Genomic DNA, 26575 nt, shown 5'->3' with positions numbered 1-26575 from the left:
GCTGGGATTTCCATCACCAGCCTATAAAGGTGGTGGTTAACCTGGTTCAGAAAGCGGGTGCTCTTCGCCACCACCACGCTCAACCCACCTGGGGCTCAGGAGTTGGAACACATTGTGCAGTTAATTCACACAGACCCAGGGGTGGTAGGAGCCTTCATCGTGCAGGAACCCACACTGGCCCCTGGGGAAATCAGAACTTCAAACCCAGCTCTCAGCTCTTGATTACTGTGCCAAGTGCAGGAAGTGGTGCTGTGCTGACCTAATCGTGCTGGCAAAATTCTACTAAAATGCCATTTTCAGAAAGTCAGGGACCTCCTCATTTTCTGCTATAGTTAATAATACGTGAAATAGGCTGGCATACTCTGCCAATTTCTGGCATTGAGGAATCTTGGTGAGGGGAACAGGGCAGGAGAGTGGGCCGTTTGAATTAAAAACAGTGAGCCCTGGCTGGTGTTGCCCGGTGGTTGAAGCGTTGGCCTGAGCACTGACGGTGGTGGGTTTGATCCCCCAACAAGGGCACATACCTGGGTTGCAGGTTTGATCCCTGGCCCCGGTCAAGGTGTATGCAGATGGAAACCAAATGATGTGTCTCTCTCACATAGATGTCTCTCTCTCCTTTGTTCTCTCTCTCTCTCTCTCTCTCTCTCTCTCTCTTTCTCTCTCTCTATCTCCCTCTCTTCCTCCCTCCCTCTCTCCTTCTCCCATTCCCGTTCTCTTCCTTCCTCCCTACTACGCTCTCTAACTGTCAATGGGAAAAATATCCTCAGGTGAGGATTAGAAAAATAAGTAAATTAATGAAAATAGTGAATGTAAAAGGTAATTCATTGCAGCTAACAGGAAATGAAGCATTCTAATGTAACAAGGACCACAGCTGGGTTCTGGTCCTGGCTCTGCCACGAAACAGCACTGTGCTTACACAAGCCACTCAATTTCCTCATCGGTACCTAAATTTCCCTGTCAACAGAAGGGTCAGGCGGAGGTTCTGATATTATGTGGTTCTGTGATTTCTACAGATAGGCCCTGCCGGATTCATGGTGATTTGACCTCAAGGCTGGGCTGGGACAGGACAATGGGAAGGCCCAGCTCCTGGGCTCAGGCCTGGGCCCAGGGGAGCCCTGCTGGACGGAGGCCGGCAGTCTCAAGGACCGAGCCGACCCACTACCGGGGCTGCTGCTCTCTGGGGAAGGGAATGTGTTTCTGAACCTGTCCTGGGGGGTCCAGTGAACCCAGAGGAATGGAGGGCAGAACAAAAGGTTCCTGTGCTTGAAGACGGGGGTGCTGGTCCAGGTGTTTGAGACAAGCTTCCATCCCAAAACAGAAACATGATTTTCTAGGTCCCGAAATCTTGAGACAATAGCTGATATGCCTGATTTAGTGGCTTTAAAAGCACAGACTCTCTGCCCCTTAAACAGGCTCCTGACCAGCTGGCATTCACCATCCCTCATAGGATAACCCTGAGTATGGAGGGTGGGACTGAAAGAAACTCTAAATTCTTTCCATGCTGGGAGGGACCTGCATACAGGGACCTGCCATACAGCAGAAGGTACGGGCCCAACAAACTGGCCACTGCTCTAGATGCTACAGCTTCCCCTGCTCGTGAAAAAGCAAGCTTTCTGTCCTGTGTGTAAGCTACTGAAGCTTAAGTCAACTCACTTCTTTGGCGCTGGAACATGGAACTTGCGCTGAGCCATGCTTTTTTCTTCCAGTGTTTCATTTTGTCTCTGTAAGGCATTTAATTTGTCTCTAACAGAGGAGAGAGAAAAACAGTCTGTTTTTTTTAAAATAAAACACATAAATTGACTCATAACCCCCTCCTGGGACCTGGCCCAGAAGGAGCCTGTGTGTTCCTGGGACTCAGACATCACGGTGCTCATGACCACCATGACCCCTGAGTTGGGAATATGGGGATGGAAGCATGTGACATGGGTCCAGGAGCCTAACACGTCGAGGAGATGACTGAACACCTAGGGTCAGGCTGTGCGTCACCTCAGGAGAGAGACCCCGAACCATCTGAAAGTCAAGCTGGGAAACCCTGAGGGTTCTGGCCAGGTCAGCTCAGGACATTGGGCACTCCGGTCAGACTCAGGGCTAGGCTAGCTCCTGCAGGTGCAGACAAATGATAGCTTTAGTGGTGGGAGGGGTCTGCCCTCGCTGAGTTAGACAGGTATCAGGTTAAAAAGGTCAGTTTAGCAAAGTCAGCCCTCCAACCTGGACCCACTTCAATGTTGGGCTTCTGCTAACACTTCTAGTGAAGCAAACTCAAAGCCTTTTGGGAGCCAGACAGAGAAGATAAGGAACAAAGCGGCCTGGGAGGACCTGAGGGAGGAGTGGGGGCTGCGGCGAGGCTGAGCGCTCAGTGCCACCTGGGACCTAACATGGGGCCTGCAAATGGAGGGCCTCTCTCCATGTGGCAGAGTTTCTGACTGCTTTTCCCAAAGGATCCAGAAGCCCTGGCTCTGAAGCAAAATCTTTTAATTTCTAAATGTGGGAAGTCAGTTCACATTTTTAAAAACACACAAAGGAGCCTCTTAAACCTTGGGCTGCCAGAGGGCACCCCCGCTCCTGGGAGAGGGAGCCTGGCTTTCCTGAAGCAGAAGACATGGCATGCTTTCCTGTTGTCTGTCTAGGAGCCATGCACACAGTGCTCGCTATACAGCGCCCCCCACAGGGCCGCTGGCTCCTGTCCTGTTCCTGCGTCTCCTCACCCATGTGGCCTTGACAGCTCAGACCCCTGCTTTCCCTGCTTGAAAATAAGTCCTCGGCATCCAGACAGCTGCTCAGGCTCCTTCACTCAAGAAGGTGCCCAGGCCCCTCCTAATATGAGGGCTTTTCCGTGAGTTCACCGCATAGTGAGCACCCATGAGAAGTGATCGCTTGCAAACTACTGGGTCCCTGGCCACAGACCTGCTCTGCTCACAGCACCCTCGGCTCGGCCTCTGTTCTTCTAGTCTGTGTTATTCTGTTCCCATAGCTGTCCCCCAGCCCCACAAACTCATGGCCCAGCTATCCCAGGGCTGGGGATGACTCTGCTTGGAGCAGGCTCAGGAAGCCTGCCCACTCCCTGGCCTCCTGCAGACACTTTCTAATGCAAAAAGGTCATCAGATCATCCCCAGGGTACCAGGTCCCCACTCTTCTAGTTTGCACCTGTCCAACCTCTGCTGGTAATTTTTAGCAGCTGCGTTATAGAGAGCCCACTTCAGGCTACAAACTCTCACTTCTACCCCAAAAGTACAGTGTGGTTTCCCACGTCAACCATCCTTGGTAGATGTTGAGCCCCCTGTAGATGAGCAGACGAATCCGGGAGAACAGTGAACAGCAGCATCACCCCGGGGAGCTGGTACAGTACCCAGTGGTCACTGTGGCCATGTCCCTCTGTCCCACACTGGCCAGCCATTCCCGATCACAAGGAAGGACAGTCCCAGCAGCACAGCACCGAGGGGTGAAGACCACCATGGACCCACAAGATGTGTCTCAGATGACTTGACTTCCAAACCACAAGGTTTCCAGCACCAAGGTTCTTCCTCCTGCCCTCATTTCTGGCAGCTTCCTAGGCCCTGTACACCAGCATCCCTTAATCACCCAATTCCCAGTGAATCCAAGTCATCAGAAGGGCATGGAAGTCTTCCATGGCTGAGCGCTGCCTCCTCCAGCTCCCCTCCTGCCACTCCCTGCACCTTCCCTGCACCCACAATATGCCAAGCCCCACCTTCATGTTCAGCCCCTATCCCCTCCCCCCCCCCCCCCCCCCTGCACAGACTGGCTAGCCTTCTCCCCATCCGTGTCAGCAGCAGAACTCCAACTCCTACCAACATGCTTCCTTCTACCTCCATGGAGCTCCTCAACATCTGTGTGCACACAGCTCTGCTCACATCCCATCACCCCTACTGGTTCCTGGAGACCAGGTAACTGGTTCTGTGCACTTTGCAGAGCCAGGCCTGTTGGCCAAGGCAATAACCACAGAAGGAGGACAGCCACTGTGCACCAACAACCCACTCTGCAGCCCATTAAGGGAAAAACCGACACAGAAAGGGCTCAGCCTGTGATCTGAAGTCCTTCCCTAGGAACCTCTCTTTATCTCTGTTGTATTTTTCAAAGTGAACCTGATCCCAAAAGCAGATTAAGAAGTGCCTGGCAGGGGGCTGTGTCTCTGAAAAGCCAACAAAGCCAACCACCCCTATTTGCAGAAATCTGGAACCATTCCAGAGAAAACGAGAAGGATGTGCTGGTAAGATGGTCTGTCCCCTTGCCTGGGACACCAATGCGCCCAGGGGGTTCTCTGCTGCCCAGAATGGTGCAGTCTAGTCACGGAGCTGTTGACAGGCGTCCGTCAGCCCACACCCCTCACACGTACTGCCGCTGCTCCTCCTGGTGCTGGTCCTTGTTCTCCACGTCCTCCTGGAGAAGCCTCTGGTTCTGCTCTTCCAAACTTTGGTTTTGGCTCTGCAGGTGACGGTTTTCTCCCTCCAAGTTGCCCTTGAGGCGGGAGAGCAGCTAAAACATAGATGGACAATGTCTCAAACACCACATGCTCCTGTGATTCCACTGCTGGGAATCTACTTCCAAAAGGAGAAAAAGGTCACATGCACAAAGATGGTCATTTTGGTATAATCTACGTCAGCTGGCATGACCAATACGGCCAGTGCTATGGGGATGGCCAAGCCTTCTGCCACTGCACCATTCAATCAGGCAGCCACTGGCCACGTGTGGCAGCTGAGCACTGAAAATACAGCCAGTCTGAGCTGAGGTATAAGTGCAAAATATATAATAGGTTCTGAGGACTTAATAACAATTAAAATTAATGTAAAGTATCTCATTAATAAGCTGCTTGGTGTGTGTGGCTCAGTAGGTTGAGTGTCCCATTCACCAAGAAATCACCGGTGTAATTCCTGATCTGTGGCAAGAAGGCATACTCAGCCCCAGGGTGCCTTATGTGCCATACCAGCTCAGCCTGGTTCAGTGACCCTGACAGGGGGTGGTGAAGGATTAAGAAAAGACAGCAAGATAATGAAAGCTGGGTCTCAGTGGGACGCTGCTCCTTTGACGTAGAGACAGTGCCAGCACCCACAATCCATATCATTTTATAGCAGATGCCACGAGGCAAAGTAAGGGTGTGATCAAGATGTTTACAACATTCTCGTGGGTTTCAGTCCTACTCAACTACATGCACCTGAACTCTATCACTCAGGCATGTAGGGCCACGTGTTCAGACCATAGGTTCAAGCTTACCACTCTAGCTGTTGGCTATAATTATGCTGGGAAGGCTCTGCCCTCCAAGCTGGGACTTGCACATGGCAATGAGAGGTCCGTGCCCTCTCATCAATCCAAGGCTTGAACCCATCCAAACACTGTAGCCACACCCCACACTGATCAAGGCACATGCCTGGGTTGCTGGCTCCATTCCCCAGTTGAGGGCATGCAGGAGGCAAATGACGGATGTTTCTCTCAAAAAATCAATTAAAAAACATATTATTTTTAAAAATCTCATTAATAAGCTTTTGGGGTTACATGTGATATTTTAGATATAAGGGTACATTAATCCCACCTGATTCCTTTTACTTTTTGAATGTGGCTACTAGAAAGCTGAGTGTTACATGTGGTGGCCTACATTACATTCCTACTGGACATCTCTGCTCTAGGCAGGGTTGGCACGCTTTTCCGGTAAAGAGCGAGGTACTAAATACGTTAGGCTTTCCAGGCCGACAGTGGTCTCTGTTGCAACTGTTCAACCCTGTTATTACAGCAGGAAAGGAGCCAGAGAAACAATGCACACACATGGGTGTGTCTGTGTTTAAAAAAACAAACCAAAAATCTTAACTCATGGACACCAACATTTAAATTTCATGTCACTTTCACTTGCCCCCAAATATTATCCTGCTTTTGATTTTCCCCAGCCATTAAAAACTGTGAAAGCTACTCTTGGTTCTCAGCCATACACAAACAGGCATGAAGCTGGACCTGAATTTTGGGCTGAGGGTGGCCAGCTCCTGCTCTAGAATATCATCGCATTTGGTGTAGCAGGAAGTCCCAAGCTTTGGCTTCAGACAAACGGGGTTCCAACCCGCTACTTCAGAGGGAACAAGGATGGGAACCCCAGCTCACACGATCATTGTGAGAATTAAATGAGATGACACAGAGAGCAGAGTGCTCAGCCGAGAGGACAGAGATACAACGGTACTTGGCTGTTTCCATGCACCGCGCCGACCCTGCAAAAAGCAAAGATCAGGTGAAAGGTGTTCTGTAGCACACCCCTGCCAGTCCTGGTGTTCATCCCAGTCAACTGCCTCTGGCTTCCTCTCTGCCTCTGTGTGACATTCACACACACCCTTTGAGCAGAGATGCCAATGAGGACCCATTCCCACCTGGTGGAGCCCAAGGCGTCAGCCCAGGGAACAGGCCCACCCATGGTCCTGGGGCCTCCAGCTCTGGCCTCACCTGGCAGTGGTTGCCCAGCTCGGTCAGCGAGATGTCCCTGCTCTGGAGCTCCTCCCTCAGCCAGTTGCACTGGTCCTGCCAGCAGTTCACCTCCAGCTGGGTGTCATTCAGGGAGGTCTGCAGCTTCTTGCTGTGCATCTGCAGCTCCTCCTGCTGCCCCTTCAGCCCCTTATACCGGGCCTGCCAGCGGTTCTTCTCCAGCTGCATTTCATGAAGGGAGGTTTGCAGCTCCTTGTTGTAGCTCTGCAGCTCTTCCTGCTCCTTCCTCAGCCAGTCGCACTGGGCCTGCCAGCAGTTCAACTCCAGCTGTCTGTCCTTCAGGGACGTTTGCAGCTCCTTGTTGTGTGTGAGCAGCTCCTTGACGTGGGTCTTCAGCTGCTTGGCGTCAGTCTGCATGTCCATGGTGAGTGTGTACATCTCCTCTTGCTCCTGCTTCAGCCCCTCGTACCGGGCCTGCCAGTAGTGCACCTCCAGCTGGGTGTCGTTCAGAGATGTCTGAAGCTTATTGCTGTGCATCTGCAGCTCTTCCTGCTGCCCCTTCAGCCCCTTATACTGGGCCTGCCAGCGGTTCTTCTCCAGCTGCATTTCATGAAGGGAGGTCTGCAGCTCGTTGTTGTAGATCTGCAGCTCTTCCTGCTCCTTCCTCAGCCAGTCGCACTGGGCCTGCCAGCAGTTCACCTGCAGCTGGGTGTCACTCAGGGAGGTCTGCAGCTTCTTGCTGTGCGTCTGCAGCTCCTCCTGCTCCCTCTTCAGCTGCTGGTGCAGGGAATTGGCCCTGGGGGTGGAGAGACACAGGGCCAAGGGCTGAGGCGCACTCCCAGGCTCTGTCCCAGTTGTAAAACCTTAATCAAAACAGCAACCTCTCTGGCCCTCAGTTTTTTCATGTGTTAATGAAGGATTGAACAAAATCAGCGGTTTTCAAACTGTGTTCATTGGGGTTCTAGGAGGCTACCCCAGCTGCCCCACTGCGGGCTGGGAGAGACAGGACAGGCAGGCTTGGACACCACTGCAACGGAGCATCCCTGCAAAAGTCCTTTCTATGTGAGGCTTTGGCACATCTGCCTACTTAGAAAAAGAGTTCTTTGATTGAGACACTTAAACACTGAATAAAACATTTCTGCTCTAAGACTCTATGTCTATATCCACCTCTTCTCCCCAATTCCAAGCCCCATTCTAATTTCAACTACTGAGATAAATAAAATAGGAGATTCTGGAGTGTTACCTAAATTCACTGAAATTATCATCATCATCATCATTACCGGACTGGGATTCCTGGGGAAGATTTATACCAAAAAGCTCATATGACCAGAGGCTCATGGACTCAATTTGAACACAGGTGTGTGAAATTTGGCCCACACAGCTTTTTAAAAAAATTTTAACATTTACTTATTTTATTCTATTTTATTTCATTTTAAAGTGTGTATGGTTTTATTAATTGAAGACTCTCCAATAAAGTCAACTAAAAAAAATAAAATAACATAAAGAAAGGAAACAGAACAAGAAAAAAAGATTCTCTGTTGTAGTGCTGTAAGTACTTGCCGGTTTAGGTTTAAGGGTCAACTGGCCTCAGACATGTTTCCAGGTCCTCCCACTCAGCGGTTCTAAACCTGTGGGTCACGACCCTTTCACAGGGGTTGCATAAGACCATCGGAAACACACATATAGCGTGTCCCAAAATTCAGGCAAGATTCGCAATTGAATTGAGTTGCAAATCTTGCGTGAATTTTGGGACACCCTATATAATTACATATTGTTTTTGTGATTAATTACTATGCTTTAATTATGTCCAATTTGTAACAATTAAATTGTGGTCACCACAATATGAGGAACTGTATTAAAGGATCACGGCATTAAGAAGGTTGAGAACCACTGCTCCTGGTCCTCTGTCCTTCCCAAACAAAGCAGATTTTTTTGAAAAACAAACAAAACAAAAAAATAATTATTGTATCAGCATTCCAAAATTTTAAGTTTCCCATCAACATTCAGATATCTTCTTTTCAGAAAAAAAAAAAAAAAAAAAGCATAAAGAAGCCTGGCCTGCCTCCCAACTGACAGTCTCTAGCTGGGGTTTATTCTCCACCAGGGCCTGGTCTATCGCTGACTCTCCTTCCCCACCTGCTGGACCTGCCCGGCCACTGCAGGCAGCTGAGTTTACAGCCCCACAGCACATGTTAAATCAGGGCTGTGGGAAGGAAGGCTTCAAGTGGTCACGCCTCTGGGTTGAGGCAAGACCTGGATTCAGATCCTGCCTGTGACTAGGAACATTGACCTTGAACAAGTTGTTTAATCTCCCTGAGCCTGTTTTCTCCTCTGTTGCTGTGGTTTTTTTAAAGGATAACAATAGCTCAGTCAATTCTAATGATTCGCAGTATAATGTTCTACCCAAACACGTGAACCCTGAATTAGTGAGTACTGAAACTGTTCCCACCGGTGCCTGGGAGTCTCTGGTAACATTCTGTCAGCTGATCAAGACATAAAGACGCTCCGTGTAATACACTCAGAGCCAACAGCACCATACCTGGGCCTGAATGACCCTTGTGTGCCACTCGTATATTCCCCGTGAGGCTCAGAGCAGCCTTGCACTTGGGAACACTAGACAGCACTTCAGCACTCCATTTGGGTTCCATTTCAAACAGCGAAATCACCCTCAAAGCCCACAAAATAGAACACCATGGCACTCAATGGCCCACAAAGAGGACGCTGGTAGGTGACAGCTGAAACAAGGCCGGGGTCAAAGACTTTTACAACCTCAGCTGCAAATGTGCACATCCGGCGACTCCAGTATCTCCCACTCTGGGCACGTCCATGACAGGCCACGGGCACTGATTTGGGGGTCACCGGTACATTTCAGCCAGGAGGTGAATTCACAAATGGGAATGCGTGGATGCTGAGGACCGAGCCACCCTCCCTCACGGGATCGCTGGTTTAGAGGATGCAGGTGCCCCTGCCCGACAGTCATCAGCATCATAACTGTGGGAGGGGAGGTTGTCCAAACCTAGACAATGCCCCATCCCAGCTGCCGAGTCATTCGTTCCAGCCACCAGCTGGAGTCCCCTTTACCTTGTTACCACCAGCTGCGTCCAGGGCAGGTTTGGTAAAAATGCACCATCACCAGGGGTCTCACTTGAGCTCAGCTCAGTGGGTGCTGAGTGAGTGGGTCTGACTGACATCCCAGCAGAGGCCCTGAGGGGGCCTGGCGGTTACCTGTCCAGCTCTCCCTGCAGCCTCTGGTTCTCCTCGGCAGCCATGGCGCTCGTCCTCTGCTCCTGCTGCAGAGCCTCCTGCTCTGTGGTCAAGAGCGTCCCCAGCTGCTCCAGCGCCGCCTTATGTTGGAGCTGGTCCTTGTATCTGTTGATGGGAAACACACCCGCTAGGAAAGGACACCCCAGACCTCAAAGCCTGGGTGAGCAGCTTCTCTCTGCAGAGCTGAGGGAGAGGGGGATGGACAGGGGACAGGGTTGGACAAGGAGAGGGACAGACACTGAGCCAGCTCTGGGGGTCTCCTCCAGCCGGGAGCCAAGTACCCCTCCTCCCACCTGACGTGTCTCCATGGTCCCTTCCAGACCCTGTCAAAGCAGCCTCCCTCGTTCATCCCACTGGGAACAAAACCACTGTTTTCTGAACTCCACACCCTTCTCAAAGAAACCACTGCACATACAGCGAATTCCACTGCCCATAACAGCTGATCCCCCCTCGGCCCCAGCTCAGGAACACAACTCTTCCTGCTCTGAGCCAGGCAGGCTGGGGGGCCAGAGGCTTGCCTGGTGGGGCCCAAGCAGCCACCAGGGGCAGCTCACACCCTGCTCCTCAAGGCACCCCCAGTCCAGCCCTTGCCCTCGCTCTCCCACAGCCTCCCCTCAGCTCGGGCTTTTATTTCCTTGCTGTCTCAGTCTGCAGAGGGTCCCGCACAGCCTCTCTGGAGGGCAGCAGAGCACAAGAGGGAGCCCCTGACCAGCCCCAGGCTGTTCCTCCTCCTGCAGGAACCTTCCCTGTTCAGGGTGACTCGGGGGACCCCCCAGGTCCAAGGTGGAGACTGAGTCATCACCTTTCAATCTTCCCCAGGCAGGCAAATGCCTTTCCAGACCCCCTTCCTGAGTTGTCCACACCCAGAGACAGGCTGACAGAGACCACCCAGGTTCCATGGTTTCAGCCCCTGCCCTCAGCCCTCCATCCCCACCCCTCCTCCCCCGACCCCATATCAGCTGTACTTGTACCCTCTGCCTGGAGCCAAGACCTGTGGGTACTCAAACTCAGACACCTGCTCGGTCGGCTGTTAGAAGACAAACGTTCCTTTGTGTGGCCTTTAGCCATGGGTGGAGACTGCCAGGACAAGATGTGGGACGTGGAAGGTTGGGGTGGGGCTCTGCCGGGCTTTCAGGGCAGCGATCTTTCTCATCCAGGTTTGACAAACAGGGCCACGGACCATTAGGGTCCCCACCTCCTGCTTCCCTGTTGTGTCTTGGTAAAGCACAGGATCAAGCATATCACAACCATTAGTAACCAGCCTACTGCAGGGCAGAAACTGGGAGTCCTACTCCCTACTGAATCCTGGGTACGAGGCTGGACACCCAGTACATGTGCACCAGGGGAACAAAGGAGTGAGTGTCTCAGTCAAGTGTCAGGTGAAATGAAGACAGAGCCCCTGGCCTGTGTTTCAGGCACCTCCACCTCCAACTTGCAGCCATGCTGCAGACACACCAAGGGCCTCCAGCTATCTGTCCAACCAGCAAAAACCACTGAATTACACAGTCGGTCCACAAAGCAAGGAGTCACAGGCAGAACAATGAACCCCTCCCTCAGACCAGTCAAATGCCACCTGCACAAACCTTCCCATGTGAACAGACATAAGAATATATCCACGGTTATCATAGGGCATTGAGGGTAAGGCCCACAGCGCCTGGTGCGGGGTGGGCACCACAGGAGGCTCCCATCAGTAGTCAGCTGGGTGCATTCCCACCACGTTAGACAGCACCACGTGCCCAGTGGGTGCTCACTAAGCGTGTCGTGAACACAGGACGGGTGTGGAGGAGGCAGCGAGGGAGATGCCACGAGGCAGAAGATGCTCATTCTGGCGGGAAGAAAGAGAGTCTGATAGGAGCAGACGTCCCAGCACCCCCAAAGGGTGGGAATCTGGGTGGAGAAAGGGGTGGAAGGCTCTGGAGAGCGTCCACAGGAAGCACTGGGTGAGTGTGTAAATGAACATCATCGCCCCCAAATCCATGCAGCAGCAGGCGCCCTCCACAGGCTCTGCAGGCTCAGTGCCCTCCCTGGTCCCTGGGATGCCAAATCCCTGCACCTCAGCTGCTCCCAGGGAAGCCCCAGCCTTTGCCTAGCATCTTGCTGAGGCAGAGGCAAGGGAAGACCTCAGCAGGGACAACTCACAAGCACAGAAGGTGGACAGCTCCCTCCTATGCTGCTCCAAGTGTGGGAGAGCCTCTCTTTAGCGCATCTCTCCAGCCCTCTCCCCCACACCTTGGAGTCCTCTGTACATCTCACTTCCCCCAGGCTCTGGGTCCCACTGCACCTGCCGGGGCCACTGAAATCAGGGATCTGTTGGCCAGGAGCTCAGCCGAAGTTGGCTGACTATATGCACACAAAGCCCTGATTTTGCAAAAGCACAAAGTTAAGATTTATGCATTTAAGGTACATCAATTTTACCTTTAAAAAGGTATATGGAGAGTCATAGGTAAAGGTGACAGGAGAATGGCCGAGTATTGGTAATGCTGCTGCAGGTGAGGGGAACACGGGCTTTTCACAATACTATTCTGTACACGTCCATATATTCAAAAGTTTCCAAAATTAAAAGTAAAAAAAGAAATTCAGAAGCCCAGACGTTGAGACATGGACAGGGAAAAGGCCTGGGGAGCTGGGTAAGGCACGCCCCTGAACATCGGCAGCTGTGGTGACTTACCCTCCTGGTCCTTGCTTTGGAGAGAAAAGTAAGAGGAGGTAGGAATGCCCAGGGGAGCTGGGACCCCAATGCTGACACCTGGTTTCCCTGAGCCGGGATTAGTGGGCACACCCTTCTCCCCTGGGGGACCCTCCTGCCACTCAGTCTCCAGCTGCACCAACTCCACATCGCTGAGGGAGATGGTGGATTTACTTCTCTTCACTGTGAAGCAGCGGGACCAGAGGAAACATGAGGGGCCAGAGTGAAGGAGAGACAGGAGCCCGGGAGCCCGTCAGTCACCCCCAGCCACAGGCACCCACCTGAGAACCTTGCTCTCCAGCCCCAGGGTCTGACACAGCAGTGTCTTCTGGCGGCGGTACTTGTCCATAAGGGCCTCGTGCTCCTTAGTCAGGTGCTCGTGGAGCGCGCCTAGTATCGCGTGTTCCTGCTGCAGGGCCTGGTGGGCTGCCGCCAGCTGCTGGTGCTGGAGCTGAGTGTCCTGCTCTGTGAGCACAGTGTGCGAGGCGCTCTGGGAGCTCAGAGTGGAATTTTCCACCTGCTGGAGGGAGAAGGAAATGATGCCTCATCAGGTGCAGGCCCAGGGGGACCACAGACTCCGGATCCCCACGTCCCCACAGGCAGTGAGGGACCAACAGCGGGTCAAGTGCTGACACCAAAATAGCAGGACCCTCAGGAGAGGCAACACCCAGCCGAGCTGAGGACAGTTCTACCTGCACTCAAGGAACTGCTCTGGGAAGGCCCACGGCAGAATCGGACTGTCCCATGGGCCTAAGCTTAGTCCTGGGCCCCTCCCTGCACATGTGACCTTTCTTGGCAATTTATGCCCTTTCTCTGGATAACCTCCTTGGGTACCCTCTCTGAATACTTTGAAATGTACATGGAAATTCAGTAAGGACATAGAGAACCTGAACAGCACTACCAACCCATTTAACCGATATTTACACAACACCCATCCAACCGCATTCAAACCACCAGAGAGTTGACTGGGGAGGAACCGTCCTAACTCATTCTGAGGCCAGAATTACCCCGGCGTCCAGCTGCTTGTCCCGCTCCAGACCCTCAGGCTGCAGGGTGTCCAGAGACGTCTGCAGCCTCTGGTTCTCCAGCAACAGGTCCTGGCTTTCCCACTCGAGGGCGTGGACCCTCTCAGGGGCTGTCGTCAAGGCCCTGACCTCCATGGCCAGCTTCTCGATCTGCTGCAGCCGATGCAGCTCCTGCTCCAGCTCCTGTGCCCGCACCACGTGCTCCTTCACTCGCACCTTCATGTGCTCCAGCTCCTGTGCCTGCGCCGCCTGCGCCTTCACCTGCTCCAGGTCCCGGCACAGCTGCCGCCGCTCCCACTCCATCATGGTCACTTTCCTTTTGGTGTCCGTCACCGTCTGGAGGAGGACTTTTTGCTCAGTCTTCCTGCCCTTCATGCGGGCCTTGCTGCTGGTCTGTGAACTATCCCGCAGTGAATGCACCAGTTTTTTCAGATCCTTGAACTGCAGGAAAACACAATGGAAACGACACAGGCGTGATTTTGGTCCAAACTGGAGGCCCAAAGTGTAGGCCTGGAATGTCCATCTCATCGTGGACCAAAGGACGTCCTAACATTTCCCAAAGGCCTGATATGGACACAAGGTGAAGGGCATGGAGATCCCCACCCAGACAGTTCAAGTCTAAACACTTTCACAGAAGCCAGATGACTTAGAAACAGAAACTGCATCTTCTCCTAAAACAATGAAAGTGATTTCCTTGGTGCTTTTTACCCTGGTCCACAGTGGTGCGAGAGCTGACCGCCCACCCCTGTGGCCGCTCCTCACACCACTCTCCCCTGCAGGCATTGCACATGATCTTCCCTCTGCTGTGCATGCTCACCTGCCTCCACCCCCAGCCTCCAGCTTCTCTGGCTCCTTCTCATCCTCCAGGGCTCAGTGTGATTGACAGCTCCTCAGGGAAGCCCTGCACCACGATTCTAAATGTCCTGCACCTAATAAGACTCTCCCTGGACCCACGTATATTCCCTCAATAGCACACGTCTCAAGTCACCTGTTGTTCCACCTCCTAGACTGGAAGCCATATTTGGGGAGGGTGGATGCATGCCTCTTAAGTCTACACAGCACCACCCCAAGCCCCTTTTCTGCAATACTAGAGAGGCTGAAGAACTCAAGTACCTGATACCCAGCCTCCCTTGCAGCTAGGGTTAGTCATGTGTCAGGTGTGGCCAATGAGATGTCCACAGAGAATCCGGGGAGGCCTTCCCTCTGTCTCTTCACCCTCCACATTCTTCCTGCCCACTTCTTGGCGAGGTACAAGGGAGAAGCCTGGTTTCTGGGTGGTGTCCCTGAGCCGCTGCCCCAGCACTGGGCTGCCTACCCTGGGACTTCCTGTAGTGTGAGGCAGATCAACCCTGGAGGTTCTCCAGGGCTCTGAGCGTGAAGCTGGACATTTGAAGGGGGATCTTTGTCCTGTGGGCTGTCCCATGAGCTGCAGGACATTTAGCAGCATCCTGGCCTCTCCCACCACAGCCAGGAGCACAGCCAGGAGCACCTCCCCTCTCCTCCCCCAAGTCATGACAATCATAAACAAGATGGCCAGTGCTGCCCAGCCAGTATGGGTCAATGGTTGAGCATCATCAACCTATGAACCAGGAGGTCACAGTTCGATTACCGGTAAGGGCACATGTTACGTTGCTGGTTGGATCCCAGTAGGTGGCATGCAAGAGGCAGCTGATCAATGATTCTCTCTCATCATTGATGTTTTTATCCCTCTCTCCTTCTCCCTTCCCCTCTGAAATAAATAAAAAATAGACTGAACAAACAAAAAGATTGCCAGTGTCCCTGGGGTGCAATATCTGTCCCCGTGCCCCTGCTGTGGCTGCAATTGCTGGTGTGAGCTGCAGCTGTGGGCAGAAACTGGTAACCCGGAAATCACTGCTGGATTTCCAGGACATCCTATGATCCTGGACTCACACTCTTGTAGGCCGGGGAGCCAAGGGAGGCATGGCGCTGGAGGGCCTACCTCCTGGGCTTTCTCAGCCTTCAGGGTCTTCTTGTCACGGAGCAGCTGTTCTCTCTCCTCCACCAGCTCCTCACAGAGAGTCTCCAGATCCTGGCTGGTCTGCTTTTCTCTTTTCATCTGGACTCGCAAGTCTTCAATCTGCAGAGCCAAAGACCGAGCCCATGCAAAAGTCCTTTTAAGGGAGTGAACTGTGTTTTAAAGCAAATCTGAAACCTGTCAGCCCCAGGGAACACTTTATCAGGCCTTTTCTCAAGGGAAAACCTTCCGTCCCACTTCTTGGGGAGGTACATCAGCCACTGCCAAGACTGCAGAGCAGGAGGGGAGAAGCCAGGCTCCTGGGTGGCGTCCCTGAGCCACTGCCCAGGTCAGGCCTAGTTGTGCAGTGAGCTGCCCACACCCTTGACCATCACCTCTCAGCCCATGGTGTGTACTTCCAGCTCACGGTAGAGAAAAAGGCCATGGACACCAATAGGTCAGCTTTCCTCCCAGCTTTCCACTGCTCACTCTCAATGCTTCCATCTTAGGCAGTGTCCACTACTGTCCTGAGGGTAAGGCCACATTCCTGGGGCCAGCAGCCACCACTGGATGTCCTACCGGTACTTTCCCCAGTTGGTGACATTCCTATTCATCCAGCTGCTCTGAGGGGTCCTCTGCCATCTCTCTCCCTCCTCTCCCCTCCAAGTAAATGGACCACCAAGGCCTGTGCTCGTTCCCCATGTGGCTCCCCCTCCACACCCCACTGCTGCCCAGGCCAGACCCCCTCCATCCTGCCTGGATGATGCCCAATCAGCGGCCCGTCACGGAGCTCTTCTGCGGGACCCACCAGTGCCCACTCCCTGAACATGAACTGCCTGGACCCGCACATCTCACACTCTGTGCCTGACACCTGAACACCATGATGGACGCAGATTCAGACTCAGGGTGGGCCCTGAGGTGCGACTCCCAGGCGAGGCCCATGCTGCTGTCCCTTCCCACTGACACCAAACTCATGACCACCTGGGAGGGGGAGAGTGTGGTTCCCTGCTAACAATGTGACCACGAGTGCATTTCTGTTAGTGACAGGGCCAGCAAGCAGCAGGCATGGGCGCCAGCTTCTGTCAGGGTGACATGCTCAGCTCACACCTGGCAGGTGGCAGGTGCAACAAGAGCTGACCCCTCCTGAGAGCGCCAGGCCCCTCCCACCCTCAGAGATTCTGACATGGTCAGTCTGTGCTGGGGCCCAAGAGCCTGCATTTGGACTTGTGACCCTGATGCTGGTTTGGGTTGACGGCTCTAAAGAGGAGCCCCACGATCCAGATCAGGAGGCTCTCAGAGCTTTTAAACACCCCAGACCTCAGGCCACCAACTAGAACCTCTGGGAGCAGGACCTTCAGACACCCAGTGACCCAGTGAGCAGCAAGGACCAAGAGCCGGCTCCATTTACCTGGCTGGGAGCAGCCTGGCACAGGCAGGTTTACAAACTCCCAGAAGGATCGCTGCTCTAATGCCAGCTCTGCCTACTTCTCCCGGGCGGAGGCCGCCCTGCCTTTATCTCACAGATCTGAGCACAGTCTCCAGACAACTCAGAAGCAGCAGGCAGGCAGCTTCTTCCCCATGAGGGGGAGGGTTAGGCACAGTGGGGCTCATATCTGTCCCCTCACAGCACTCTGTCCGTACACCCAGCCCGCTGCCCCAACATGGGGACAGGGCAGCCCCAGCAGCCAGGGCCAACAGCAAAAGGCGCTGCAACGTGCCACCTGTCTGATCTTTCTCAGAAGTGAGAACATCTTTCTTCTCCTTCCTTATCGCTGCCCCACTTCCTAGCACCAGGTCTGGGCTCAGCAGGAAGCAGGCATCTTCCCTGATGGCCTTGCCTGCTCTGGAGCCGGCCCTGAGGAGGAAGGCCCTGCACAGCTGTCACTCACCCTCATTCAGAGAAGGGCACCGGCCCAGGGAGTCCAGTGATCTGCCCAGAGCCCCACAGTGAGGATGCAGCAGAGCCAAACGCATGGCAGTGGGCCGACCCCAGGCCTTCTCTCTCAGACAAGGTCTGGGGGTGTGTCCCCCTGCCAACCTCCTGCCTTGTTCACCCCTCCCCGTCTTACTGTCAATCCTTCTCCCCTGCTGCCCCGTCTGTCCCAGTGAAAGGAATGTTATGTCAAACCTTTGCATATCTGGCATGGCTGCTTCTGGTCTGAAAATGTGACTGCCTCATGTCCCCCCCACCCCCTGGCTGGACACCCCATCTTTCTCTGCTTCTTTTTGCTGTGGAACTGGAACTCTCACGCCTGTCCTTCCCTGAAGGCCATCCCTTCCCCTAGGGCAGCGGTTCTCAACCTGTGGGTTGCGAACATTGAAAATTCATCCTGCATATCAGATATTTACATTATGATTCATAACAGTAGCAAAATTACAGTTATGAAGTAGCAACGAAAACAATTTTATGATCGGGGGTCATCACAACACGAGGTACTGTATTAAAGGGTCGCAACATTAGGAAGGTTGAGAACCACTCTGAGAGATCGCTGGGCTGAGATGGGTTTCCAGTCTTCCTCAAAGCACCAGGCTTGGGCCGCAGACTCCTGTGGGGATGCTCCAGGTCCCCAGAGCACGCGGGTGCCAGGGGCCTGCCCATCAGCCCCTGTGCTGCGCTTTTGTGCCCACGATAGGCCCCAAAGGGCTGCCCCTCTTCCTAAGAGGAATGAACTCTTAGATGTCAGTGCAAAGTGAGGGTGGGGGGAACACCCTCTCTAAGGTCCACAGAAGGGTCGTGAGTTACAGGGAAGGAGGTGACCTTCGGGAACTAAGGTTTACACAGACCAAAGGGAGCCTACAGCCTGGGAGACACTGGGTGGTAGGAGAGCAGAGCTGGCACCGGGGGGCCTGGGACTCTGGGCCACCTGTCCTGGCTGACCCTTATCTCTCCTTCTCAGACACCTCCCAGAGGGCCATGTTGTCTGGACGTGTCCAAGGCTGGGCCTGTCCTGGCTCCAGGAAGGTCAATTTCAGGCCATGTCCCCTGTGGCTTTTAGCTGATGGCCCAGATGCACCATCGATCCAACATTAGGGAGGGCCCATGATGCAGCCAGGCCTCGAGTTGGCAGAGCAGGACAGGGAGGACAGCAGAAGGGCCGCCTTCGCAGGGCTCCTGGCAGCAGACAAGGGAGAGTGCTGATCTGCAAACTGCAGCCCCTTCCTCCCACTAGGGGCTCAGAGCCAAGACAGGTCTCTGAGAGCTGTGGCAGGACTTCCCGGGGATCCTACAGGGAACTGATGGAGAGGAAGCAGGGAATGGGACCTGAGAGACAGGGCTAAGGAGTCATGTGGGGAGGCTGCAGCCACCACCTGTCTTGTGTGTGTGGAGGAGGGACCGGAGTGGACCCAAGGACAGAAGCGTCAGGGGTCATCTATCATCCCTGCCGGGAGCTGGGCCAGAGGCTACAGCACAGGCCTCTGCAGCTCACCCCTGGGGACCCGCCCCGTTGGAGGTTCTCATCTTTCTATAGGTCAAGCCTTTCTATCTCAGCCGAGGTCAGGCTGCCAGTTACAGAGACATACCCTGTGCCCGGCCCAAGTGAATCTAAAACCCAGACTGTCTGGTGGCTTTCCCTGAGCTGCACTGCACAGAGAGACGCAGCATGAGGAGGGCCTTCCTCCCGACCCCCAGGGAGAGGACACACTGCTTGGCAGCTGCTCTGCTGTGAGGTGCACGGAGCCTCAAAGGACGAGAAGCGTGAGTCACTGAACCTTGGACGTCCCATGAGAGGCCGGGAGAAACCACTGCACAGGAGGAGGGGCGGTCCCAAGCCTCACTCAGAGATGAAGTTCCAGCAGAGCCGTGACCAGCGGGACCCAGGTCTCTGGTCTGCAGCCCACGTCCCTGCCATTGCCAGGGCAGCCTCAGCAAATGACGCTGGCAGGACCCCTGGGCCGGTCAGGACAGACACCCAGACACCTGAAAGACAGGTGGTCAGCAAGCGGGAGTGCCCTTGCGCCTCCCTCATCCGGAATCCGGGCACCCGTCACGGTGTGCTCAGAGCACACGACACAGCTGTGTCACCCGTGGTGGCTACATGGACTGAGGCCCTCTGACCCAGGATGACCTGCTCAGGGAGGCCGTCGCTAGCCTCTCAGGGCCCTTCTTGCCATGTGAATGGGGTCCTGGTAACTGTAGGATGAACCTGGCTGGTGAGCCTGTCTGTCCTCCCAGATCTCTGTTCTACTGCGCTACTGGGAAGACCTGGTTTTTCCAGAAAGGCAATGCAGTCCAGCCATCTCTTCTTCCTCATGCCCTCGACCGAAAGGAGAGAGTGAGCACTGGGCTCCTGTCACCAGCAGCCATGCCCTGAAACGGCCCATCCATGGTCTCCACAAGGGAGGGAGTCTTCCATCGCTGCTTCTCTCCTGGGCCCACCTGCTGGTTTCTAACAGGGTGCTGCTCTCCTTCCATGAGGCACTTACTACGGGCTGGACCCTTTGCCTGCACTAACTCACACCATCCTCACCACACCTACTGGTGGGTGCATTGTTAACCCCATTTCACAGATGAAGGCAGCGAGGCCCACAGAGGTCCATCGTGTGTGATCTCCCTGCTGCAGGGACTCCTCCTGCTGCCTCGTGATGCCTCTCCAGGAGGCCTCCTGTCCCCCTACCAAAACGGTGGCTGCACAGGACTCTGCCTGTCCCCCAGCTGCGCATGCTCACCGGCACCTGGGTGCTCCCCCTGGCCACTTACATGCCCGTATGTTCCGGACACCACCCACGGGTACCTGCTTTCTGAGCTGCTGGTTCTCCTTCTCCAGCTCCCGGCGCTGGAGGCTGCTCTCCTGCAAGGCCAGGGAGGCGTCTGGCAGCCCCTGGATGGTGCCCTGGAGGCTCTGCTTCTCCTGGTCCAGCTTCAGGAAGCAGCTGGAGGCTGAAGAGCAAAGTGGAGTCAGAGCCCATATTCCAGGGGCCTCAGCTTCTGCTCTCTGCCCCCGGCCCTGAGACAGCCATCACCCAGAGACCTAGGCTTGAGGGTCTGGGATGGTCAGCTGGGTGCCCTCCCTTTTTCCCAGGGTGCTGTTGCTGTCTGCACCTGAGGGTTCCTCGGGTGGTTATGGCCCCTCTGCTGGCTCAGCTGGGTTTGTCAGGGGAGCAAGCAGAGCTTAAGAAGAAAGCAGGTGATGGTAGAGAGAAGCCAATGCAAACGTTCAAGACAGTGGAATTGCTGGCACCACTTTCTGCCAAGTTTTAACCTGACCGTCAAGCCAAGGATTTCAGAGACTAACGGAGATGGCAGAGTGCGCTCTCTGTGCCAGCCTCAGAGTGGTGTGAATGCAGGTGGCTCAGCCGAGGGTGTAGGGAGACACGATCACTGACCGCATGTCTGTGGGTGGAAGAGGCTATGGGGCACATATGCCCAGTACTCGCCATCTCTGGGTAAGTTCCTTCAGTCAGAGATTTCATTTTATACTTTCACAATTGCATTGAAAGAGAATGAGACAGTTTATCCAAATTGCTTTAAAAATTCTAAGCGAGATGAAAACATAAGGTGAAGCCAGAAAAAGGCAATGTCCTCCTTTGCTTTTAAACAGCTTCAATGCGGAACAGAAAGGGAGCACCGACCTGAGAAGAAAGGGAGTTCTCGGCCCCTCCCTGCCGCCAGCAGGTGCGTGACTTTGGGAAAGTTCTGGGGCTTGTTCAGGAGGAAAACATGACTGTCTGAGGAGTCAGGGTTGTTCCCTCACCTGTCCCTCCAGGCCACACACTCAGCCCTGAGAGCCTTATCGCACTGTACTGCTAGTAGGGCTGCTCATGAGCACCCCTAGAAGCAGAGCAATAGGTATCTTTGGCTAAGACAAGGGCGATAAGAAGAGCCATCCTTTGTTGGCACCCCGTGGGCCAGGCACAGCCTAACGCTTCACTCTCCCCTCTCACAAGATACCCATAGCAATCCTGTGAGGCAGCTTCATCACCCCCATTTTTCAGATAAGTAAACTAGGGTGCAGAAGAGGTCACTTGGCTAACAAGTAGAGGAGCCAGGACTTTAAACCAGCCCTTTCTGACTCAAGAAGCCACCACCTCAACCACAAAAAGTACGTTCATGCTTTGTTCGTGAGCTGCCAGCTGAGCAGTAGGAGTTGGGAACATGAAGAAGAAGACAGTCACCGACCTGGAAGGGCTCACAAGCTACACTGAGCATCTGAATCAGGGAGGCTTTCCAACCCCATCAGCCACCCTGGATGCTAACAGAAGCACATTTGGTCTGAGCCAGTCCCTGCCAGTGGCACCATTCTGTGTCCCACCAGGGGGCGGTGTGCTCCCCAGGAACCTGAACTCCCAGAGCCTGGGTTCCCAGGAGTGGGGAGACACCAAGCCACAGAAAGAACTAACTTCTCACACAGACTCGTAGGTCAATGAACTGATTTTAGGTTTGGAGCAGATGGGATGCCTTGAAGAGAAGGAATACCCAGCTGCTTTCAACAGCCTTTCCATGATGCTGAGGAATGTTGCTCAGAATTTAAAAAGCAGCCCCTCCCCAAACCAGCCTAAGGCCCTCCTGGCTCAGCAGAGCTCTAAGCAAACCCTAACCTGCACTCTCAGGTGCACGTGTGCTATTATTGGACACAGGAACTGGCTTGTTGTTTGCTGGGTGCTGAGACTCCTCCTGTACGACCAGCCACCACACCCACCTTCCCTGGCCAACTCCTCACCTCCTCTGGGGGCTGGGAGGGGGCAACACCAGAGGGAGAGGAAGAGGCCTGGGTCCCCTGAACAGCAGCCACTGAGCAGCCCCAGCCCAGGAAGATGGAGAGCAGACTATACCCATCTGTCCGATTATGAAATCAACAGAGGAAACCATGCCCCGGGTACAACTATAATGGAGGTGAGTGACCACTGGGGACGTCTCCTGCATCCAGAGCTTCCAATCCTCCACCAGCAGATCTAAGACACCCTCTGGGCATTAGCGTGCTGTCATCTGGAAGCTCCTGGCACTGGCTGAATGGAAGCTGAGAAATCTGGCAACACTTCCTCCGCATTTGGCTTCCTGACTCAAGGTGGCCAGGCCCTTCATGTTCTTGGGGAGAATTGTAATGAAACAGTTCCAAATGGCCCTTGAATAAAATCCTATTTACTTGGGTAGAGGAAGGGCTGACACATGAGTTTCAGAGCCAAGGGCTCAGCTCCCCGGGTAAGAGCGAATCCACAGCCAGGCTGGCTCTGAGGCACCAGGGGCTGCTGCTTACCCTCTGACAGCTGCTCCAGCTCCCAGCGCAGGTGGGCAGACTCCTCCACACTCTGCTCCTGTGCAGTCTTGAGGGCCATGTTCTCTTCCCACAGCTCCTCAAGGCATTTCTGGTATGTGTCCCGGACCTAGTGCAGGAAGTGTGGGGGGAGGGGGGGTTGGGGGAGCAGTGAGGATGTGGACTGGGGCACACTCTGGACAAGCCCCGGCCCCATGCATCTGTCCTCATTCCCCCAGGATGAAGGGCCTCCATGCCCCTGCTCACTTCCACAAACATAGCTGCACAGAAATGACTCCAACACATGGCCCATCTGTGAGATTTACAACCACTAAAAGGTATGTTGACCCAGTGACCTAGGGGATGAAGACACCCGAGGTCTCTGAACGGTATCTGAACAAAGTGACCTACAGCGCAGGGCTTTAGAGCAAGTGCTATGGTGACGGCAGCTCTGTGGCCCCTTAGCAGGCCTAATGCCTTGGAAAGGCAGTAGAGACTGACACATCACAGGTCAACCCACATCATAAACGCCCGAGGAGACCCTTTTTGCAACAGAGGCCCAATCCCTCCATCCTCACAGGAAAGCAACACAGCATCAGGCCCTCTCTGAGTTGGAGGCTTCAGTGGTGCCCACTCAAGCCACTGAGCTTAGCAAGTGACTCTCTGCCCTCAGAGGGTCACTGTGGTGGCAGCAGCACCGATCCAGTAGGTGAACATCAGAGAAGGGCACAACATGAACCTACAACTGCCCCCATCTGTGCTACACGTGGTGACCACAGCTTGTCCTACCAATTGTAGGTGGTGCAGCTTCGATTTCAGCTGCACATTCTCCTCCTCCCGCTCGAATAGCTTATCAATCCAATACCAAATCCAATGCTCCTGGAGGTGGCCCTTGGTGTCCATTGAATAATCGTCTCCAGTCTGCACCTGGTCAGCAAGAACACACACGAGAGCCATCAGGTTAAGGGCCCTGGTCATGACGACAGCTCTTCCAGTCACTGGACCCAAACCAACAACCTAGGGGTGACTCTGCTGCCGTGGAAAGTTCTGTCTCTGCTTTTGAGCCCCTGCCCTTCTCCATTAGGCCAGGCCAGATGGAAAAATCCCCGAAGCAAGGCACTATTTAATTTTGGAAAGGAACAATGTGAGAGTGTCTGACATGTACAGCCTCGGTGTTTGGACGAGTGCACCTGCTGACAGGTGTGGGACTTGGCTGAGCCACTTTTTTAAACAAGGAAGGGGTGAGGCTGAGAGTCTGTCCTGGCTTTGAGGGCCAAGTCTAGGCCTCTCACAGTCACTCCACTGATCTGGGTCCAGGAACAAAACTCAGAGGAGCTTTTGTTCAATACGCAGTTCCTATGTGAACATGTCACACACCTACTCTTAGAAAAACAACAGCTCTGGGCAGTTTCCTGGAAATGAGGGGTCTGTAAGACACAACTAGCAAACAAGTCCTATGGCCTCTGTGTGCCAGGCACATGCTGGGGGTGGAACACAATGGTTGGGCCCTCACAGGCCCCCACGGGAGGCGTCCACTGCACTTACTCCTGTCCCAGTGCCCAGCACACACCGGGGAGCTGTTCAGCTCATTCCCTCATCCCTGCTCCCACCCCCCGGAGAACTCCCAGCGCCACTCAGTCTCAGGAGGACTGAGTCTCCCCTGAATGCCCTCAGTCTGCGAGCACGCATACACGGGGACATGCCCATTTCTCCTGGCGGGCTGTTTTCCAAGGCTTGCCCCACTCACGGGTTCTAACACCTGGGAGCGGGCCGGTAGCTCCTGCTTATCCATCACATGTTCATTTCCCCGCACGGGCCAGAACCCCGGATTCTCGGTAGAGGGGAAACCGTGCACCTACCGCCAGTGGACACGGTTCTGGTCCAAGCCTGGCATCCGGAAGGGTTTGGTCACTGACTCTGGCTTCACCAGACGGCCCCCTCCCTGCCGGTCCCCAGCCCTGCACTAGGTGCTCTCTGTCTCTGCCACATTCACTTTCACAACAGCCCCCAGAGGGAGGCAGGGACAGTCCCTTCCTACACACGAAGAGGCTGACTTGAGTCAATTAAGGAATGAGCCCCAAGTCACAAAGTCAGCCAGTGGCGAAGCTGGGCTTGAACTCAGGCTGCAGAACTCCAGACCTGTCTCTTCACTGCCCTCAGCAGCCTGCACCTTATCCTTAAGGAGCCCGCTTGGGTAAGAAGCCCTGACTACTATCAGCGATGTGAGCTGGAGCACATGGAGGGGCTTCAACAGGAAGGAGGCCCTGCTCTCCCCCCTTGGCCACTGCCCCCAGCATTCTCATCTTGTGTCTACCCACCAGTACTCACCAGTATCACCATAATCCCAGGCCCTGAGATCCCATAGCAAAGCCTGCCTGGTCATCCTTACAACCAACTCCTACTCAGCCTTCAAAACCCAGCCCGAATTGCCCACTCTGAAAAGGACTTCAACTCCACTCTATCCCACCCACTGAGTCAGATGCTGGGGCACCCAGAGTGCCCACTATGAGGCAACACTGAACTGGCCTGTCCGCCCCCCCCCCCCCACCCCCAAAGGCTCGTCCTGCAGTGCAGGACTATGCCACTGCTCTTCTCCTGGGGCCCCCAGAAATGTTCAAAGGCACTTGTCAGCTGAATCACACCATGAGGGGGAGTCAGAGGCACCATGTGAGTTGGGCCCTGAAGGACCTGGGGAAAGGCAGGGATGGACAAGTGTCCAGAAGCAGAGTACAGTGTGGAACTAAATGATTTATAGCTACTCTTCCAATGGGCCTCAGTTTTCTGGGGGTGTCAACCTTCCCATGGATCAGGCAGCAGAAACATCTAAACCTGCTTTGCACACCCACCACCGCAGAAGTGAGAGACAGGACCCCGAGAATCTGTGCCCGAGTCTTAAAGTGGCAAAGGCTGGGGCTGGAGGAGGCAGAGAGTGTGAGACCACCAGACCCACAGTCTGATCTTAAACCCAGCTCCTACCTGCCTTGCCACCACCCGCCCTAGCGCTCCCTGCACAATCGCAACCAGGGGCCCCATCTGTGGACAGAACTTCGCGTAATAAGCTCACTAGAAACGTGTTCCTATCGATGCCACCCGGTGCCAGGGCACGAGGGGATGAGAGGCACCTGGACCACCTCTCCTGTGAGGGACGGGACAAGGCTTGCTCCACACCCAGCAAGTGGAGTGAGAGCTGGGACTCGCCTGCAGAGCCTCCGCTGCCTCTGGGAGCAAGCCCTGCCCAGGAAGCTAAGTGCCCATCCCTCTCTGAGGGCCAGAGACAGGCCCAGCTGGCCCTCAGCTGCTCTGGACCCTCAAGGCACCCGCATGTCTGCCCCTGGTGGTGGGAATTTCAGCCAAGGACAAAGCATGGGACCAGAGGGACCTCCCAGGCACTCTCTCTCTGCCTCTGTCCTCCACCCCGGGCCCTGGCAACAGAGGTGGGATGAGTATTTGCAGATGGAAGTCAAGGATCACCCGGTGCACCCCCACTTCCCAGCTGTGCCTAGGGGTGCTCAGGCCTGTCTCCTCAGGTTGTGGCACTGCCACCCTCCCCTTTTATGTGTTTCTCAGTGGCAACACTGGACGGGCTATTGGGGAGGGAGCCCGGGCCATCTGTGGCTCCCCCTGTACCCATAGGAGGGCCCCACATGGTGGTTGTCCACGTGACAGTCATGCTCGGCTCTCTGCTCCGCTGCCCATCACACCTGACACTGTCACCGTCCGAAGGAGACAACACCTCTGATTCCCCTGTCCTTCTCCCCTGGTTGCAAGTCTTTTCATGCTGAGATGGGATTTACTTGACGTGTGTGGTCACTACCAAGTGCCTTGTGTGTGCCAACCCCAGGCATGCAGTCAGACAGGCCCCTGCACCTGCCCTCAGGGGCGCGGGCTGCACACAGTAAACCTGGCCCAGCAGGGTTTACACCACTGTGATGTAAGCGTGCGGGCGCAAGCTCTGTCCTCGCAGCTCCCTGGGCCCCGGCACACGGGCCTTGGAGAACAGTGTGACTCATCCTCTATGTGGCC

The 26575-nt window shown here is 54.5% G+C and overlaps 1 protein-coding gene across 1 annotated transcript; it reads right to left on the bottom strand.

Annotated features, from left to right (window-relative positions):
- Nucleotides 1-4342: 4342 nt before the first annotated feature.
- On the bottom strand, nucleotides 4343-23530 carry LOC139019266 (protein Daple-like). Its single transcript, XM_070428329.1, has 11 exons — nucleotides 23342-23530; nucleotides 22556-22682; nucleotides 20096-20241; nucleotides 15348-15485; nucleotides 13370-13828; nucleotides 12644-12882; nucleotides 9638-9781; nucleotides 7693-7705; nucleotides 6531-7096; nucleotides 6177-6204; nucleotides 4343-4492 (listed from the first exon to the last, which is right to left on the bottom strand). Exons 1-11 carry the CDS (start codon nucleotides 23528-23530, stop codon nucleotides 4343-4345), a joined length of 2199 nt encoding a protein of 732 aa, XP_070284430.1.
- Nucleotides 23531-26575: the final 3045 nt, after the last annotated feature.

Source organism: Myotis yumanensis, unplaced genomic scaffold (genome assembly GCF_028538775.1).
Source record: "Myotis yumanensis isolate MYYU_CA2020_CCGP unplaced genomic scaffold, mMyoYum1.0.hap1 SCAF_11, whole genome shotgun sequence".
Classification (NCBI taxonomy): domain Eukaryota; kingdom Metazoa; phylum Chordata; class Mammalia; order Chiroptera; family Vespertilionidae; genus Myotis; species Myotis yumanensis.
The sequence above is the reverse complement of the archived record's forward strand: the minus strand, read 5'-3'. Positions and strand labels throughout refer to the sequence as shown.

Excerpts from the sequence above, each read along its gene's own strand:
- LOC139019266 (XM_070428329.1), bottom strand. The coding sequence starts at position 23,530 with ATGACCAGGGCCCTTAACCTGATGGCTCTCGTGTGTGTTCTTGCTGAC. Across the intron at positions 22,683-23,341 it reads AGCTGCACCACCTACAATTG|GTCCGGGACACATACCAGAA; the intron begins GTAGGACAAGCT and ends TTCCTGCACTAG. Across the intron at positions 9,782-12,643 it reads CTGGAGAGCAAGGTTCTCAG|ATACAAGGACCAGCTCCAAC; the intron begins GTGGGTGCCTGT and ends TCCCATCAACAG.